We start from the raw sequence: 21,223 nt of genomic DNA on the forward strand, positions 1-21,223 counted from the left end.
CAGGAATGTTTTTCACAACTACAGTTCCCATCCTTAGAAAGGCACTGGTAGACTACAGATGATCAAATGCATTTGCTGAATGAGTGAAAATGCCAACTTCAGCACATCACGTGCAAAAGGTGCTCAAGGGATGCTAGCTTCCATTACACCCTCTTTCTACTTTCTATATCATGGCTAAGAAATTGTAAAATGCCATTGAAACCAAAGCTCTGATTTCTTTCAGTCTTCTCCCAATAACATCAGTAGCCATATGTACAAAGTGGGCTGAGAGGTGATTCCATGCATCTGTAGACTGGGACAGACAGGAAATGAGTCAGAAGCCAGGGTGGAAAGCTCTACTACTGATCTAGTCCTACCTAAATGGGATATTAATTTCAAGACTTTGTTTTTATAATTTTGGATTTTCAGATGGTCAGATGCCTCCATCATCAAAAGAAATTCTTTCCAGAATAAAATGCAAATGGTTCTTAGAGGTTCTCCTGCCTGGGATTAGCTGCCTTGCACCCTGTTGTCATGCATGTTTCAAAGTTGGCTGCAAATGCGAACTTACAGAAAAGTACAAAACAAAATTAACAGCTCACTTTTCCTACACACCCTGCATTACACAGATAGCAAAACCCACTGGCACAGTGTTCCTCATAGCTGATCCACGTGGATAATTTTTGCTCCCAACACCAGAGCATATGACAATACATTGGGACCTGTGGATATCTGTCTGAATTTTGCATGTGAACTTATATGTGCAAATAAAATTTGTATTTTTCAAATTAAAAATAAACCTCAAAGGCAATGGACTCCAAACTGTTTGTTAATAAAATGGAGAAAGGCCAAAGGGTGTGTTAAACTCAACGCCATTTGGAATAAATATAAGAGCTGGTTCCAGAGGCCTCCATTTTCATCTCTGCTGGGCTGCTTCCACTGTTTTATAGATGACCATAGATCCTTGTCTTGAAGAGGAAAAATACAAAATAGACATATATTCTCTTAAGATTAAATTTGTGCTTTTCTCCTCCACCATATTGTGGACAGAAACTGGAAAGTAGCATAAAACTATGGTTTAAAAAATGAGAAGGGACTTGAACTAGGGAAGGAAGCATCTATTCCTATTTTGGAAGTCACAGGAAAACACTCCAATCTTGTTAGTATCCGGAAGGCACCATTTACTATGCGCTGTCTCCTTCATGGCAAGAAGACACAGACTGTATTTGTAGTGCAATAAACAGTGGATTTTATTGTGGGAATCCTTACAGTTGGGACCTATAGAAACCTCATTTAAAATGTTATAAAGCTTTAGGACTTCCGGGTAAGATGGCGGAAGAGTAAGACGCGGAGATCACCTTCCTCCCCATGGATACACCAGAAATACAGCTACACGTGGAACAACTCCTACAGAACACCTACTGAACGCTGGCAGAAGACCCCAGACCTCCCAAAAGGCAAGAAACTCCCCACATACCTGGGTAGGGCAAAGCGGAGAGATCCGCACACAGAGGATCGGTGCCGAGCGGCACTCACCAGCCCGAGAGGCTTGTCTGCTCGCCCGCCGGGGCGCGCAGCGCTGGAAGCTGAGGCTCGGGCTTCGGTCAGAGCGCAGGGAGAGGACTGGGGCTGGCGGCGAGAACTCAGCCTGAAGGGGGCTAATGTGCCACAGCTAGCCGGGAGGGAGTCCGTGAAAACTCTGGAGCTGCCGAAGAGGCAAGAGACTTTTTCTTCCCTCTTGGTTTCCTGGTGCGCGAGGAGAGGGGATTAAGAGCGCTGCTTAAAGGGGCTCCACAGACGGGCGCGAGTCGCGACTGAAAGCGCGGAGCCCAGTGACGGGCGTGGGACGCTGGGGCTGCTGCTGCCGCCGCCAAGAAGCCTGTGTGCGAGCGCAGGTCACTGCCCACACCGCCCTTCCGGGAGCCTGTGCAGCCCGCCACTGCCGGGGTCCCGGGATCCAGGGGCGGCTTCCCTGGGAGAACGCACGGCGCGCCTCGGGCTGGTGCAACGTCACGCCGACCTCTGCCGCTGCAGGCTCGCCCCGCACTCCGTGCCCCTCCCTCCCTCCCGGCCTGAGTGAGCCAGAGTCCCCGAAGAGGCTGCTCCTTTAACCCTGTCCTATCTGAGCGAAGAGCAGACGCCCTCCGGCTACCTACACGCAGAGGAGGGGCCAAATCCAAAGCTGAGACCCAGGAGCTGTGAGAACAAAGAAGAGAAAGGGAAACCTCTCCCAGCAGCCTCAGAAGCAGCGGATTAAAGCTCCACAATCAACTTGATGTATCCTGCATCTGTGGAATACATGAATAGACAACACATCATCCCAAATTGAGGAGCCCGGAGTCAGTGCTGTGCCTCTGAGGTGGGAGAGCCAACTTCAGGACACTGGTCCACAAGAGACCTCCCAGCTCCACATAATATCAAACGGCGAAAATCTTCCAGAGATCTCCATCTCAACACCAGCACCCAGCTTCACTCAACGACCAGCAGGCTACAGTGCTGGACACCCTGAGCCAAACAACTAGCAAGACAGGAACACAACACCACCCATTAGTAGAGAGGTGGCCTAAAATCATAAAAAGTCCACAGACACCCCAAAACACACCACCAGACGTGGACCTGCCCACCAGAAAGACAAGATCCAGCCTCATCCACCAGAACACAGGCACTAGTCCCCTCCACCAGGAAGCCTACACAACCCACTAAACCAACCTTAGCCACTGGGGACAGACACCAAAAACAACAGGAACTACGAACCTGCAGCCTGCAAAAAGGAGACCCCAAACACAGTAACATAAGCAAAATGAGAAGACAGAAAAACACACAGCAGGAGAAGGAGCAAGATAAAAACCCACCAGACCTAACAAATGAAGAGGTAATAGGCACTCTACCTGAAAAAGAATTCAGAATAATGATGGTAAAGATGATCCAAGATTCTATTTCCCAGATCCAAAATCTTGGAAATAGAATAGACAAAATGCAAGAAACAGTTAACAAGGACCTAGAAGAACTAAAGATGAATCAAGCATCGATTAAAAACACAATAAATGAAATAAAAAATACTCTAGATGGGATCAATAGCAGAATAACTGAGGCAGAAGAACGGATAAGTGAGGTGGAAGATAAAATAGTGGAAATAACTGCTGCAGAGCAAAATAAAGAAAAAAGAATGAAAAGAACAGAGGACAGTCTCAGAGACCTCTGGGACAACATTAAACGCACCAACATTCGAATTATAGGGGTTCCAGAAGAAGAAGAGAAAAAGAAAGGGACTGAGAAAATATTTGAAGAGATTATAGTTGAAAACTTCCCTAATATGGGAAAGGAAATAGTTAATCAAGTCCAGGAGGCACAGAGAGTCCCATACAGAATAAATCCAAGGAGAAATATGCCAAGACACATATTAATCAAACTGTCAAAAATTAAACACAAAGAAATCATATTAAAAGCAGCAAGGCAAAAACAACAAATAACACACAAGGGAATCCCCATCAGGATAACAGCTGATCTCTCAGCAGAAACTCTACAAGCCAGAAGGGAGTGGCAGGACATACTTAAAGTGATGAAGGAGAAAAACCTGCAACCAAGATTACTCTACCCAGCAAGGATCTCATTCAGATTTGATGGAGAAATTAAAACGTTTACAGACAAGCAAAAGCTGAGAGAGTTCAGCACCACCAAACCAGCTTTACAACAAATGCTAAAGGAACTTCTCTAGGCAAGAAACACAACAGAAGGAATATACCTACAATAATGAACCCAAAACAATTAAGAAAATGGGAATAGGAACATACATATCGATAATTACCTTAAATGTAAATGGACTAAATGCTCCCACCAAAAGACACAGAGTGGCTGAATGGATACAAAAACAAGACCCATCTATATGCTGTCTACAAGAGACCCACTTCAGACCTAGAGACACATACAGACTGAAAGTAAGGGGATGGAAAAAGATATTCCATGCAAATGGAAACCAAAAGAAAGCTGGAGTAGCAATTCTCATATCAGACAAAATAGACTTTAAAATAAGGACTACTAGAAGAGACAAAGAAGGACACTACATAATGATCAAGGGATCGATCCAAGAAGAAGATATAACAATTGTAAATATTTATGCACCAAACATAGGAGCACCTCAATACATAAGGCAAATACTAACAGCCATAAAAGGAGAAATCGACAGTAACACAATCATAGTAGGGGACTTTAACACCCCACTTTCACCAATGGACAGATCATCCAAAATGAAAATAAATAAGGAAACACAAGCTTTAAATGATACATTAAACAAGATGGACTTAATTGATATTTATAGGACATTCCATCCAAAAACAACAGAATACACATTTTTCTCAAGTGCTCATGGAACATTCTCCAGGATAGATCATATCTTGGGTCACAAATCAAGCCTTGGTAAATTTAAGAAAATTGAAATTGTATCAAGCATCTTTTCCGACCACAATGCTATGAGACTAGATATCAATTACAGGAAAAGAGCTGTAAAAAATACAAACACATGGAGGCTAAACAATACACTACTTAATAACGAAGTGATCACTGAAGAAATCAAAGAGGAAATTAAAAAATACCTAGAAACAAATGACAATGGGGACACGACGACCCAAAACCTATGGGATGCAGCAAAAGCAGTTCTAAGAGGGAAGTTTATAGCAATACAATCCCACCTTAAGAAACAGGAAACATCTCGAATAAACAACCTAACCTTGCACCTAAAGCAATTAGAGAAAGAAGAACAAAAACATCCCAAAGTTAGCAGAAGGAAAGAAATCATAAAAATCAGATCAGAAATAAATGAAAAAGAAATGAAGGAAACGATAGCAAAGATCAATAAAACTAAAAGCTGGTTCTTTGAGAAGATAAACAAAATTGATAAACCATTAGCCAGACTCATCAAGAAAAAAAGGGAGAAGACTCAAATCAATAGAATTAGAAATGAAAAAGGAGAAGTAACAACTGACACTACAGAAATACAAAAGATCATGAGAGATTACTATAAGCAACTCTATGCCAATAAAATGGACAACCTGGAGGAAATGGACAAATTCTTAGAAATGCACAACCTGCCAAGACTGAATCAGGACGAAATAGAAAATATGAACAGACCAATCACAAGCACTGAAATTGAAACTGTGATAAAAAATCTTCCAACAAACAAAAGCCCAGGACCAGATGGCTTCACAGGCGAATTCTATCAAGCATTTAGAGAAGAGCTAACACCTATCCTTCTCAAACTCTTCCAAAATATAGCAGAGGGAGGAACACTCCCAAACTCATTCTACGAGGCCACCATCACCTTGATACCAAAACCAGGCAAGGATGTCACAAAGAAAGAAAACTACAGGCCAATATCACTGATGAACATAGATGCCAAAATCCTCAACAAAATACTAGCAAACAGAATCCAACAGCACATTAAAAGGATCATACACCATGATCAAGTGGGGTTTATTCCAGGAATGCAAGGATTCTTCAATATACGCAAATCAATCAACGTGATACACCATATTAACAAATTGAAGGAGAAAAACCATATGATCATCTCAATAGATGCAGAGAAAGCTTTCGACAAAATTCAACACCCATTTATGATAAAAACCCTGCAGAAAGTAGGCATAGAGGGAACTTTCCTCAACATAATAAAGGCCATATATGACAAACCCACAGCCAGCATCGTCCTCAATGGTGAAAAACTGAAACCATTTCCACTAAGATCAGGAACTAGACAAGGTTGCCCACTTTCACCACTCTTATTCAACCTAGTTTTGGAAGTTTTAGCCACAGCAATCAGAGAAGAAAAGGAAATAAAAGGAATCCAAATTGGAAAAGAAGAAGTAAAGCTGTCACTGTTTGCAGATGACATGATACTATACATAGAGAATCCTAAAGATGCTACCAGAAAACTACTAGAGTTAATCAATGAATTTGGTAAAGTTGCAGGATACAAAATTAATGCACAGAAATCTCTGGCATTCCTATATACTGATGATGAAAAATCTGAAAGTGAAATCAAGGAAACACTCCCATTTACCATTGCAACAAAAAGAATAAAATATCTAGGAATAAACCTACCTAAGGACACAAAAGACCTGTATGCAGAAAACTATAAGACACTGATGAAAGAAATTAAAGATGATACAAATAGATGGAGAGATGTACCATGTTCTTGGATTGGAAGAATCAACATTGTGAAAATGACTCTACTACCCAAAGCAATCTACAGGTTCAATGCAATCCCTATCAAACTACCACTGGCATTTTTCACAGAACTAGAACAAAAAATTTCACAATTTGTATGGAAACACAAAAGACCCCGAATAGCCAAAGCAATCTTGAGAATGAAAAATGGAGCTGGAGGAATCAGGCTCCCTGACTTCAGACTATACTACAAAGCTACAGTAATCAAGACAGTATGGTACTGGCACAAAAACAGAAAGATAGATCAATGGAACAGGATAGAAAGCCCAGAGTTAAACCCACGGACATATGGTCACCTTATCTTTGATAAAGGAGGCAGGAATGTACAGTGGAGAAAGGACAGTCTCTTCAATAAGTGGTGCTGGGAAAACTGGATAGGGACATGTAAAAGTATGAGATTAGATCACTCCCTAACACCATACACAAAAATAAGCTCAAAATGGATTAAAGACCTAAATGTAAGGCCAGACACTATCAAACTCTTAGAGGAACACATAGGCAGAACACTCTATGACATAAATCACAGCAAGATCCTTTTTGACCCACCTCCTAGAGAAATGGAAATAAAGACAAAAATAAACACATGGGACCTAATGAAACTTAAAAGCTTTTGCACAGCAAAGGAAACCATAAACAAGACCAAAAGACAACCCTCAGAATGGGAGAAAATATTTGCAAATGAAGCAACTGACAAAGGATTAATCTCCAAAATTTATAAGCAGCTCATGCAGCTCAATAACAAAAAAACAAACAACCCAATCCAAAAATGGGCAGAAGACCTAAATAGACATTTCTCCACAGAAGATATACAGACTGCCAACAAACACATGAAAGGATGCTCAACATCTTTACTCATTAGAGAAATGCAAATCAAAACTACAATGAGATATCATCTCACACCAGTCAGAATGGCCATCATCAAAAAATCTAGAAACAATAAATGCTGGAGAGGGTGTGGAAAAAAGGGAACACTCTTGCACTGCTGGTGGGAATGTGAATTGGTACAGCCGCTATGGAGAACGGTATGGAGGTTCCTTAAAAAACTACAAATAGAACTACCATATGACCCAGCAATCCCACTACTGGGCATATACCCTGAGAAAACCATAGTTCAAAAAGAGACATGTACCAAAATGTTCATAGCAGCCCTATTTACAATAGCCCGGAGATGGAAACAACCTAAGTGTCCATCATCGGATGAATGGATAAAGAAGATGTGGCACATATATACAATGGAATATTACTCAGCCATAAAAAGAAATGAAATTGAGCTATTTGTAATGAGGTGGATAGACCTAGAGTCTGTCATACAGAGTGAAGTAAGTCAGAAAGAGAAAGACAAATACTGTATGCTAACACATATATATGGAATTTAAGAAAAAAAAAATGTCATGAAGAACATAGGGGTAAGACAGGAATAAAGACACAGACCTACTAGAGAATGGACTTGAGGATATGGGGAGGGGGAAGGGTAAGCTGTGACAAAGTGAAAGAGCGGCATGGACATATATACACTACCAAACGTGAGGTAGATAGCTAGTGGGAAGCAGCCGCATAGCACAGGGAGGTCAGCTCGGTACTTTGTGACCGCCTGGAGGGGTGGGATAGGGAGGGTAGGAGGGAGACGCAAAAGGGAGGGGTTATGGAAACATATGTATATGTATAACTGATTAAATTTGTTATTAAAAAAAAAAATGTTATAAAGCTTTAAAACATCAGGAGTTTAAGGCAGTCCATCCTACACACCTCCCAATATACCTTCAGCCTCCCACACATATGCTCACGCTTGTCCATATGCTGATAGTAAGTAGCATGTAATATTATAATACCTATCAGAGTTTTACCATTGAATCATGTTTCACAACCAAGACAAACAGCAGTGAAAAAATAAAATATACAGCTTTTCAACGAGCAGCAAATATGCTTGTGCCTAAACAGTATATTTACACCACATGGTAAGCACCACCTAAGAATTCATTGAAAGAATATTATTATTCACACCTGGAGTATTTGATGGACATTTTAGAGGTCCTTTTTGCACGAGACATTTTCAATGTCACCCCATATCTTCCTGGCATTCACCTTCACATACCAAAGATGGCTGCTACAAAAACCTACCACTCCTTTCTGAGGAAGGTTTTTCCTTCCTCAGAAGGAAACCTTCCAGGAAACGTTTTTCCTCGCCATGGGAAGGAGCATGATTGGCCTGTTCAGGGAAAGCCAAAGGGCTGGAGAGTTAGTGTACCCAGGAGCATCCCTCGGCCAATGAAGAGTAAGGTTTTGAAGTGTCAACATTTTAGCTTCTGCATGGCTTAGCTGGGACAACCGTGGGTAACATCTCCAGGAGTCCCCATTTGGGGCATATTGAGTCTGAGATGTGAATTATACCTCCCAGTTGAGTCAGTTGGTTATAACAGACTACAGTTCAGGGTGGAGTCTGGGCTGGAGATATAAATTCATCAGCAGTAAATGGTATTTCAACTTTGGACTTAGGAGCAAGATAGGAAGAGAAGAGGTCTGAGGACATAGTCCTGGAATATTCAAAACTTCAAAAGAGAAAGGGAGACTAGAAGAGAAGTCTGCAAAGAGTCATCCAATGAAGTAAGAAGAAAGTTGGGAAAGTTCTTTGGGTGTACTTGCAGCAGTTTCCACCTGAACAAAAATGTAAACTCAGAGTTGCATTGTTTGTAGAAGTAGAAAGAAGATGATCTCTCCAGGGGTCCAGATATAAAAGTTGATAGCCGGATGGGCTTGTAAAAGCAAGAAGAATAAGAAGGGATTTTGATCATAGTCCCCCAGGGACAATTAGAAGATGGAGAAAAGGAAGGCAAAAAAGAAGGCATGCCATCTAGTCTACCACCCTTTCCAGAGAGAGGGCATTTAGCTCTGGTGGAAGAGAAAGATTCAGTATCCAGAGGAACTGCTTCCGAGGCAGACACTGCGAAACGCTGAGCACAGAGAGTGTTGCTTCAGGCCCAAGAGACCAACCTAGTGAGAGGATCATTCTCTTCACCTGTGCACAGGTGGGTGTTGGAAGTCTGTACCTTTGACATGGACAACAGGCAATCTCACGGAGGGCAAAACAGTGGTACTGTGACATCCCTTAAGCACCCAACATTCCTGAGATAGAGGTGAACTGAGCAGCTTACTGGCACAGACTCCAACTCTATTGCTCAGTTCCTCTCCGGGATATTTTGTTCCCACTGGACCACACAGCCAAACCAGCTCTGTCCCATGCTTGTTCCCTCTACTGGAGACATCGAGTTCAGATAGAACTGACCTGTGTTGAAGAAGGATCCAGTCCATTCTGCTTCAATTTTAGGAAATACAGAAACTGGTGGAGGCAGACCCAGGGCTCTCCCATCCAGATCCTTAAAGAGATATTTTCTAGGACTTTCACAATCAGATTCAGAGCAGACCAGCATTCCTAAATCTTTCCTGGGAAGATAGATAGAAAGCAACTCTCTCATTTCCAGGATAAGCCACCAAAAGGAAACATATATTGGTAATGCTGACATTATTAAAAATAAATTCAATAAAAGTTTATTATTAATAACATGTTACCTAGATATGAAATAACACTCTATAGAAAATGTTATTTCCCAGTTATGTGGTCAAGAAAAAAAGACAATTCTTATTAACCAAATATTCTGGATATCAAGTTATATAATCTTTACATAAATCACTAATTTTCTAAGATGCAAGATACAATAAAATGTCCCTAACTAATAATATTTATTAAACATGATGTGATCAATGCTTTATGGAACTTTGAGGCCTTGCAGTATTTTAAAATTATCATTATAAATATCGATTATACTTGTGCTATATAAAAACAATGTAAAAAAAAGATGTTCTCATTCAATAAATATCTATTGAAAACCTACTACTTGTACTTTGGGGAATACAATGGTGATAAACATAGGCATCAGAATTTAGAGTCAAGCAGGGTATATAAACAAGTTATTGGCAATTATAACATTGAATTATAGAGAATTTATTTGATTTCCTCTCATCTAACATTTTTAGGTACCATTTGTAAAAATTAAACATTTATTGCATGCCAACCATGTGTCAGGTATTAATAGTACAAAGAATCAAATGCTAATATCATTTAGCTTTATAACTATTTCATCCCATAGGTAAGACTTGAACATAAGAAAAATTGGACAGTAGAAAAAAATGACAGAATAACACAAATTGTATACCTAATAATGTTTAGGTTCCAAAAACGGTTCAGGGATGGGCATCAAAAAGAGATTGGTGTTGGGCCAAATATATAAACTTTCTAATTAGGGTGCTTTTCCTGATTCTTTTATTCCAACTAAAGAAGTTTTCCCAAAGTTATAGGAAAGAAAAAATAACCTATTTTCCCTGCTCTGACTTTCCCACTCCCTCTTACAGTAAAAAAAAAAAAAATTCCTTGTCTAGTTTTCAGATTCTTGAATAAAACTCTCAGATCATATGTTCAAGAACAGTAGTTACGCCTGGTCTGAGAGCAAATATCTATCTAAGCCATATGGTTCATTCTAGGGATTCCTAACAGCAGACATGGTCTCCTTTCCCACCAGTGCCTGCACAAGGACACCCAAGCCTCCTTCTGAAAACTAGTGACACCATACTCCATGGAAGCTTCAAGAATCAAGGTCAATTTTTTCCATTGATTTAGAAAACATCCCAAAGAAGTATCTCTAATAAAGATAAAACAATTAAACAATATCAATAAAACTTGCAATCCATCACTTCTGACAGTTTTGTCTGCCAGAGGACATCATGTGGTCGATTCCAGATTCAAGGAAGAGAGAAACAGTCTCTTTCTCTTCAGTGAAAGAGATTGCAAAAATCATATCTCAAAGGGCACAAAATAGGAGGGTAAAGAATTGGGACCAATCAATCTACCGTATTTTTCTAGAAGGACTTATTTCTATTCCCATTGATGATTTTATCCTTGTTTAAAAAACATGTTCAGGTATTTGGAGAATACCAAACCCTTCATAAAGATGGCTTACTATAAATACCAAAACTGGTACCTGGTTTGTAAAGGAGGAAAGTAGAACTTGTTTCTATCTTTGATCTTTAGCATCCTGGTCCTCTCTGCCGTTATTAGAGGCACGATTCCAGTGTTCTCTGCAGTGGACAGAATGCAGACATCTAGATCATCGCTATAGCAACTCTTCACAAAACTAGAAAAGGTCACATCTGAAAAAAAATGTTTAAGGTATTACAACATTATATCATGTAAACTACCAACCACAAATACAGACTACACAACTAAATATTCTTATACTAACGTATGTCCAGGAGTAAGTTTAAGCTACTGTCCAGGGTAGTTCCAGGAGTTTACATAAATCTTGACTTAAAATATCTTTAGTTCTTGAAGACATGGACATTGATACAAAGTAGAAGGGCATTCCAACACATTGACATCTTAAGAGCAATACTTTCCATCAAAGGTTTGATCAAAATCCAGTGAGGAGTGAGTACAATAGTACAAAAGAGAGCTGATAGAAGATTCTCTGCATAGGTTGTAGTATAATTGAAGTAAATCCTGGCTGCCCCACCAACTACTTGACAACTTCACTGAGGCACAACTTCCATGTATCAATTTCCTCCTCTGTATGACAGGAAAAGTAACACGTACCTAAGAGATTAGGCATATAATCGAATTAAATATTTCCCTGTGAAAGCTCTTCAACAAGTATAGAGCAGTGACTTTTTAAAGAAATCACTCACTGTCATTATAAGCTACCATTGTGGTTATCAATGCTCAGTAGATGGTCAATTGGACAGCAAGCACCAGTCTACACTGTATGCTTCTGTTGATATAATTTCAAAATGCTGTTAAAGCTTCTATGCACAGATGTATGACACTACATTGCTTGGAAACCCAAACATCCTACCTTGAAGTTTCATGATGCCTGAAATTAAATGGCCATTCCTCACTTTGTGCCATGCCTCCTGAGGCCACCGATTTGGCTCCGAGGTGAACACAGGCCACAAAATACCAACTCGACCCCCTCTGGGATTGGACGGAGCTCGATCAGGTGATGTCACATTGGCAGAACGAGGCTTAGCTCTATCCTGAATGCAGTCAAAAGAGGAGCTGGTGGCCACAATGACTGAATTCCTAACCACAATCTGTAGATTTTCACTAGAACACTGTGGAGCAGAAGACACATGAACTACTGCCAAAAGGCCAACAGTATTGTCTACCAGAGTGAGGTTCTCTATTTCCAGGCCATTCTCCACATGGAGCATGGCACCGTAGTCAAAGTTCTTGAAAGCCAAGAAGCCAGAGATATTGGTACAGTTGTCAAGTCCAGTCTCCTTATAGAGATGAAGGCCGTGAAGACTTGAGTGGGCCACGTTGTCAGACCAAAGAGCTTCAGGAGAGGAGCACCTGTAGCCTCGGATGTGAAAGCCAAGTCTCTCAGATCCTGCCACAACGTTGCCATGGAGATGGATGTCCTTTGCCTGATTCACTTTGATTCCTGCCACCCAAACGGGAGACCAGGCTGACTGTGTCATCAGAACCACAAGGTTATTAGAGAGAGAATAGTCCTGACCCTCCAAATCAATGCCATGGCCAGCTGTGTTAAACACTACATTGTCATTTAAAACGATCCCCTGACTGGCAGCTGCACGAATGCCCCCACCACAGCTTTGGTGCAGAGTACAAGATATTATCCAGGATCCTGCCGACACATCAGTAAGCTCGATGGAGGAATACAGTGGCGAACCAAAGTTCTGAATTTCCACATTGAAAAGTTGAAGGATACCTGCAAGCAAAATGCATGTCATCAGGTACTTGCTTCTTCCCTACAAAAGGCAGAAGGATGGTCCATCCAATGGCATCGGGATATGCAGATTTTTCATTAAAATATGTTTATTTTCAGCACCAGCACTATATTTTACATCATTGAGTCTCACTAACAAAATCTGAATCATTAAAAATATCACAATACTGCATGAAAATTTTCCTGTGCTTTCTGAAGAGTCTGGTGATAGGATGGACAGAGATGAAAGAAAGACAGGAGAAGGAGATAGGCTTTGGGGATGGGTACAGCTAGCTTAAAGATTTTGGGCACCTGTCTGCAGGGCTGGGTCAAGGAACTGGCTAAGAATGAAGGGAATGTGGTTCCTGGCCACTCACCTCAAAGTCATGTCTCCTTTCAGGGACCCCATGTGAAAGGGCGACAGCCATCCCCACAAAGATATTGCATGAATGAAATGCCAACTATATACAATATTTTAAGCATTTTTAAAGAAGAGTATAAGTGCAAAACTTCTGCTCAGTGGATGTCCAGAAACATAACATTCTTCTTGATGAAGACATGATACAGGTGATAACATATTTTTAAGTGACTTTAAGACCCTAAATTTTTTTTCTGTATTTTATTCTAGCCACACTATAATCCCTGTTTCCTTTTCACAATAAGAAGATTTTCTACATTTTTTATGTCAAGGGAGGATAGTGAATTATTTAGCCTTATTGGGAATTTTATTTGTACTTTTAAAATAGATATTGTTAAAACAGTATAAAATACAGTCACTAGATGGATTTTAAAATATAATGAGCACTAATTTGTCAGTGTATATACTCTTGGTAAAATAGATAATAACATGAATATAGGGGGGAAATGAGTTGAATTAATAAATATAACACCTAACTCTAATATAGCACTCATTATATACCAGGCACTGTTGTATATGTGTGTGTGTGTATGTGTGTCATATATATATATATATATATATATATATATATATATATACACACATATATATATATATATGTTCTTAATTTTTGTAAAAATCCTGTATTTGATAGGTGCGGTTATCCCCATTTTACAGATAAGAAAACTGAGGCAGAGAAGGGCTATGTGGCATGCGAGGACTTGGACCCAGGCATATGGATGCAGAGGCTGTACTGTTAACCCCCATTCAGGGTCAGTGGGGAGCATGCGGGATGTGATGGAATAAACAGAACAGCTTTGCACTGAGATTCCAGTGATTGGGACACAGTCCTGTGCCAACAGATATCACGTGTCCTTAGCTAGGTAGGCCACAGCTTTGTCCCTTACTTCTTTTCTTTCTTCTTCTTCTTTTTTAAAGGTCCTGCCCAAGGTAAACTATAAAGTTATTCCCCTCATTAAAAATGGAGAGAGTTGTGTCACTTTAGTATTTAAAGTACAAAGATAGTCAAGCCTTAATCCTCCACTTTCCCTACTCCCTTTTCACAGATGAGAAACCTGACCCCTTGCAAATCAGCTGCCAAGAAGAACCAAGCTATTGTGAGAAGGACAGATGAAGTGTGTGTGTCTTTCTTGATGGTCAAACAGGATTCCAATGTACCTAGATTTCTCAAATGCCACTGATTAAGGAGACACTGGTAGGTGGTGTGGAAACATTCACAGAATGATAAAACATCTGAAAACTATTTTTCTGGTGATAACACTTTTTGATGTAATTTAAAGCATCCCTCGCCAGCAGCACCTAGCTGAAAGGGCCATGGGACCTGCCTCCGAGAACTCTGGCACAAAGGACACCATGCTATTTGTCCACACATAAAAGCTTATTTTGTAGAATGGAAAGTGGTTCTAGAATCTTGGTCAAGGCGATGCATCATTATCATTTTACTTAGTGTTCTTTTTTTCCGTCATACTTGCATGGTTATAATTCATAGTTTTAAATTGTACAAGATCTTTTTACTTGTGTGCATATTAACCAACGATTGAAAACTAGTCAATAGTAAATACTTAAGATGTCTTGAGCATTCAGATGGAGAATTAAGCAATGATTTTGTTCACGACTGTTTTCTTATCTTTCCTTTTGTTTATCACAATTCTGAGCACAACTTGCTGGATATTTCTGGTCAGAAGGAAGAGAATGACAGAGGTCTCTGATTTAAAAGTGGGAATTGTTAAGTCCTGGCCTGCGTTTCTGCCCTGTAACCATTCAACACCATAGCTGGCACCCTTGACCTACACCTGAAGATGGTACCTCATCTAGGCTCTGGAATATGTTACAGAAAAACGCAAGGGTTCTTAATACAGTGTCGGAACCTGGATTGGATTCTGGAACAGAAAGAGGACATTAGTGGAAAAACATGTGGAATCTGTATAATGTCTTGAGGTCAGTTAACACTAATGCACCAATGTTAATTTACGGGTTTTGACAAATTTATCAGAGTTCTATCAGATTTTCACAGAAAAGGAAACTGGATGAAAGGTATACAGGAACTCTCCATACTACCTTTGCAACTTTTTTATAAATCTAAAGTGATTATAAACTTAAAAGGTTACAAGGTCTTCAGAATCAGGCTTGAATTTGAATGTTACCTCTGCCACTTGCGAGCTGGATGACTTTTCTAACTCTTCATTTATTTAATTCACTCACGTTTATTAAGCACCTAATACTCAGCAGTTACCATATTAGAAAACCAGGGCTGAAAGCCCCAACCTTACCCTCAAGAAGTTCAGAAGTTCATAATGGAGTTTTATAAATTAGTAGACTATTTTATTATAGACTCAGTTTCCTCATCTATAAAAATGAGGATAGGGCTTCCCTGGTGGCGCAGTGGTTGAGAGTCCGCCTGCCGATGCAGGGGACACGGGTTCGTGCCCCGGTCCGGGAAGATCCCACATGCCGCGGAGCGGCTGGGCCCGTGAGCCATGGCCACTGAGCCTGCGCATCCGGAGCCTGTGCTCCGCAACGGGAGAGGCCACAACAGTGGGAGGCCCGCGTACCGCAAAAAAAAAAAAAAAAAAAAAAAAAAAAATGAGGATAAAATGTCTTTCTCACAGAGATATTAAGATTAAATGAAACAAAGTAGGCATGAAAACCATCGTGGTTCCTAGTCCATAAGAAGCATCGAATACAGATTCTCTTTCCCTTCCCCGGGGATGATTTAAGAGCCCTGACCAGCAAGTCAGAGGCTCAGGACCGAGCCAGCTTTGCTGGTGGTTGGGCTCTGGCTTTGGTGCTCAGCTGTAAGAATCGGCCTTCTGTCTTGCTCTGGTGATCAGGTTCCAGCCTGGACTGCAGTTACCGTGGACGGGGGCGCTGTCTTGCGCTCCCTCCCTAATTCTCTGTCTTCATAAACTGCAGGGTAGGTTTGGTTTTACACAACCACAACCGGGATTCAGCCTTTGTCTAGCCTTCCAGAGCAGGGTTCCTCCACCTCAACACGACTGACATTTTGGACCAGATAATCCTTTCTTGTGGGAGGCTGTCCTGTGCCTTATAGAATGTTGAGCAACTACCCCCTATATGCCAGAAGCTCCACCAAAGCTGTGACAAGCAAAAATGGCTCCAGATATTGTCAAATGTCCTTTGGCCAGGAAGGAAGGGCAAAATCACTTCTGTTGAGAACTGACGGAGCTGGAGCTTATGGAGAGAGAACTTGTTCTATGAACCAGAAATCCCGAACTTTTTTTTTTTTTTGCGGTACGCGGGCCGCTCACTGTTGTGGCCTCTTCCGTTGCGGAGCAAAGGCTCCGGACGCGCAGGCTCAGTGGCCATGGCCCACGGGCCCAGCCGCTCCGCGGCATGTGGGACCTTCCCGAACCGGGGCACGAACCCGCGTCCCCTGCATCGGCAGGCGGACCCTCAACCACTGCGCCACCAGGGAAGCCCTCGAACTTTTGTTTTAAGGTCCAAACATTGCTCTTTACCATACTGGTAAAGCAGATATACCCACAAAAAGTGTTCCATGCTCAATATATTTGGGAAACCGTTAGCTCCTTTGCTCTAGGCTTTCTCAGAGCCTTTATTATATTCATGTAAGCTGTGACTTTCTAAGATGGAGCTTTATTTGACTAGGAGACAACTTGGGAATCAATTTTAAGGAAACTACATTTAAGAAAAAGGTACTAATCAAATAACTTTGCAGCATTCCAGAAGAGCTAAAGCTTGAAAGAAATGAGAGAAATTTAACTGATCCCTAAAGCAGTCTAGAATATGGAAATCATTCTTATTTAAATTTACACTATTAATTTATAGCATGAGATGAGGCCTGCCATCAAATAGCGCATGCTACTGGGAAAGAGTAATAGAAATTCAGGAAAGAGATAAAATTCAATTGGTCATTAAATCATCTATAATTTCAAAGCAGAGGAAATTTCACATCTGCTGAAGATATTTTTTTTTTTGAGGTAAAAATGTGCCTGTGTGCTGATAGCTAGTATATTATTTTAACATCACACTGATAACTAAGCACAGATTAGGACTGAAAATTCATAGCTTCTCAGAGCACAGAGAAGCATCTATTTCAAATATTTTGTTTTATAAATGCAAATTCCCACCGTTGGAATTTCTGAGTGTCCCAGATGCACAGCCTCCAATTGGTAGTGCTTAGTAACTTAAAATTTCAGTTACCTGAAAATTCCTCCACGCTGGACTTCCTGAAGGACCCCACAAGCAGTCTCCCCCCGCATGATGTATCACCCTGGATTTGTATGTTTCGGGTCAGAAGTCCAACCTCTGAAGCCAAACGAATGTGTCGGCCATCCTCCATGACGTGGACACTTCCTGGGGCAACGGGAGTTGGGAAAGGAAAAATTTTTTAAAACCTATTTCGGAGATCGCCAGCTGGGGACCCAGCGAACCTGACAAATGAAAACACTCCTTTCCCCGCGGAAGTCCTCCCAACATTAAGGTCTGCTTTTCCTCGGGCGTCCTCCACAAACGTCAGCTGAGAAATGAAAAGCCCGTTCGCTGGTCTCTCATTGGGATCAGAGTGAGCGTGTTTGAGCAAGAATTCATTTCTCCTCAATCACTATGGGTACCGGGACAGGGATGTCAGGGCAGACCGGTCCAATTAGTGGGGTCCCCAGCCTCCTTCCTTCAATTCCTCAGCGTGAGATTCCCGCCTTTGGTTGTGCATTGTTCCTGAACCTCTTTGAGTGAGGAATCGCAGATCCACTGAGGCAGTGATAGGACTGAAGCAGCAGCGGCAGCGCCCTCTCCTGGCGGGTCTGGAACTCATCACTCCCAGAAGGAGCCTCCCCGGTCTTGCTGGATTGTTCCACTGCCCACCCCGCTTTGCATTGTACGTTGCGTATTATAGGTAAGAATTGCTAACGATGTCTCTTTTCCCCGCTGCTCTTTAGAAACAAAATCATCCTTAAAACCATGATTTAGAAATAGCTTTAGATACAGTCCTGCTGAAAGCATGTATTTCCCTCTCACATATCAGAGACAAGAAAGATATCCCCTAATCCCTTTATGTCTATGTTTTTACTTATTAGCTATAGTTCCTGGGTTAAATTTATTTATTAGGCTGAAGTGGGAAATATGTTTATTTATTATTTATATGCAATATATTATAAGTGTGTATACTGTATTAAAATATTCAGTCCTTTTTTTTTTCAAGAAAAAGGTATTTGGCTTTTATTTATTTATTTATATTTTGGGGCAATAGTAGTAGTCAATTGATAAAATGAACTTCATGTCAGGAAGGACACATTCCTAAGTATGGAAAAAGGAGTCATTATTTACAATAACTACCACATTCTAAGTGGCTGTGTGATTCAGTATGCCAGGAAATGAACTGGAAACTCATCTCCCATGAGATTTATTCGGGCTTAGCCATGAAAATGCCCAGTGACCTTGAACAAGGTTCTTAACCCTTCTGCTTGCTTCTAGGCTTGCCATTATAAATAAAAAGTTTAAAAATTCCCTCACATCAAAGTTTTTTTTAATTAGGCAATAAAATTAATGAAGGGATGGAGATAAAGCCTTCTAAGGATGAGCCTAGGGCAGCAGTAAAATATTATCCATCCCCTCTGAACGCCAATTAGATCCAAGGTCCCAAGCCAGGTTGCTGAACACGTTTTTCTTGGCTCATTCACTTCCCTTAACTAACAAACCAAAGCCTTACCGATGTGCCGGTGTCTGAGCCGTTCACGGATGCTAACATGGTGGCCCCTGACTTCTTTCACAGTGAGGACCTCTGCTTCGTGAGGCTCATATGAAGAGGAACTAAGGACAATCTTGTCTTGGGGTCGCCAATCCACTGTGGTCTCCACTATAATTCTGTAACAGCATAAAGATGGAATCAGGTACACTGGCAGTACAACACAGATGACCTACTAAACTCCAGGGAGAAGAGGAAATCCACTGAAAACAATTCCCACCAGGGAGAGTGAAGTAGAAATATCAAGTCAAGACAGAGAAAAAAGGTCTTTGCAAAAAAAATAATGCCAATGGAGCTCATCTTCTGGCTGATATGTATACAATACAGGGATAACAAAGATATTCTGTGGCCATGAAGTACCAGACAAAGGAACAAGAAAGAGTAAAAGTTCCAGAGTTTAGTATATGCCGTCTACATATGGTTTCCTAAAATGGAAATCGTCTTCCTCAATTGGGAAACAGTTTGAATAATAAAGGTATTTCAGAAGGGATCTTTTCTCAAATTTTCTGAAGACCTCTAATACCATTTTCAGACAATTAATCATCATGCATTAAGGCTCATACCTTCGTGGTCAAGCAGATACAGGGTGAATCTTAGAGGTTCCACTTAGTGGCGTGTGTGTGACCTTGAGAGGTCACATAACTCTTTTGAGTTTCATATATTCATCTGAAAAGTGACGATATTTCGAGCTTCCCTTCCCCATCTCTCTGTTGTTGCAGGGACAAAGGTATGCATTCCCTGAGGGTGCTAAGTTCCAAGCATTGTGCTTTCATCACAGTATGTAATAAGGGTTTTGTTCACTTTTGTTTTTTTAACTCACATTTAATAAAGTTTTTGTTCAGTCGTTCCCTGCTGCCTAGCTTTTCCAGTGAATATATATAGCTGTCATAGGTTTGTCTACCTGACCTCCTTTCTCCTTTGTTCCAGGAAATCCACCACATCTCTTCTGAGAACCGCTCTCCTCACCCACCACACTAAGTGGTCCTAGTGAGATCTGCGAATTGCAGTCTCACAAGCCTTTTACCAAAGGGTGAGCAAGGGATCCAACCTGTCTTCGTTGGTCAAAATCCTTCCCCTTTTCCAGCTTTATGAGGTATAATCAAAAACTAAAATTGTAAGATATTTAAAGCGTAGAATATGATGATTTGATATACGTACCCATTGTGAAAGGATTTCCCCCATTGAACGAATTAATACATCTGTCACCTCACATATTCACCCCTTTCTTTTGTTGGGTGAGAACACTTAAGTTCTACTCTCTTAGCAAATTACACAGTACAGTGATATCAACTGTAGTCACCTGGACTTTTGAATTGAAACTAAGGGGAAAGAGAAATGTCCTCTCTGGTGGTAAAGCTGGGAAGAGCCAGCAGCTCTGGGTTCATGTGCACCCTACAGAATGTGGAAACCTCTTCAGCAGAACTAAATGAGGTTGAAATATAGAAACAGGAGAGGTGGAGGGAGGGCCTGATGCAATCTCCCAAGCGGATGAAGAAGGGTGGCTTTTACTTTTACTTTTGACTGAAAGAATCAGGATTCTTACAATACAATACAATAATTATGATAACTACCACGTCATGAAGCTGACTTGGAGCCAGAAACCGGGCTAAGTTCTTTATCCACATTAATTTACTTAATCCTTATAACTACTCTATTAACCAGGCATTGTTATTCTCATATTATAGAAAAAGAAACTGAGACTCACAGAGAATACTTTACCCAAAATTATACACTTAGTTAATTGCATAATTAGAAGTATTTAAACCTGCCTGCCCTAAAAGTCCAAGCTCATTTTCATTGTAGAAATCTATTGCCCTTCTCCCTTCCTAACTCACATGTCTTTTCCTAGCATGGAGACAATAGCCAATCTGAGATTAGCACCCACTAGTTCATTGGACCAGAAGGAATCACCTTCTTTTGGAGACTACAAAAGTGATCCTGAACTCCTGCTAATAAATGAATGAGGCCACCAGCTCTATGTTCTAACATTTGAACTAAATTTTTATAGTATAATAATGAGGTTTGATTAATAAGCCAAAAAATTAGAGTAGTTTTTGAAATTAAATTCAAGATTCTAATTTATTAGACAAGATGCCATTGAGTCAACAGGCT

The 21,223-nt window shown here is 40.7% G+C and overlaps 1 protein-coding gene across 1 annotated transcript in view; it reads right to left on the reverse strand.

Moving 5' to 3' along the window:
- The window catches only part of PKHD1 (PKHD1 ciliary IPT domain containing fibrocystin/polyductin), a gene marked incomplete at its 3' end in the record, with an annotated part of 433,165 nt that overhangs the window by 100,748 nt on the left and 311,194 nt on the right, over positions 1–21,223 (reverse strand). Inside the window, exons 56-60 of the mRNA XM_082637162.1 lie at positions 19,076–19,230; positions 17,572–17,724; positions 12,096–12,974; positions 11,226–11,394; positions 9,476–9,633 (exon numbers count right to left, since the gene is read on the reverse strand). Coding sequence (XP_082493288.1) covers positions 9,476–9,633; positions 11,226–11,394; positions 12,096–12,974; positions 17,572–17,724; positions 19,076–19,230 — 1,514 coding nt within the window. The remainder of the gene's footprint in view (positions 1–9,475; positions 9,634–11,225; positions 11,395–12,095; positions 12,975–17,571; positions 17,725–19,075; positions 19,231–21,223) is intronic.

Source organism: Mesoplodon mirus (assembly GCF_964341445.2).
Source record: "Mesoplodon mirus genome assembly, chromosome: 12".
Lineage (NCBI taxonomy): Eukaryota > Metazoa > Chordata > Mammalia > Artiodactyla > Ziphiidae > Mesoplodon > Mesoplodon mirus.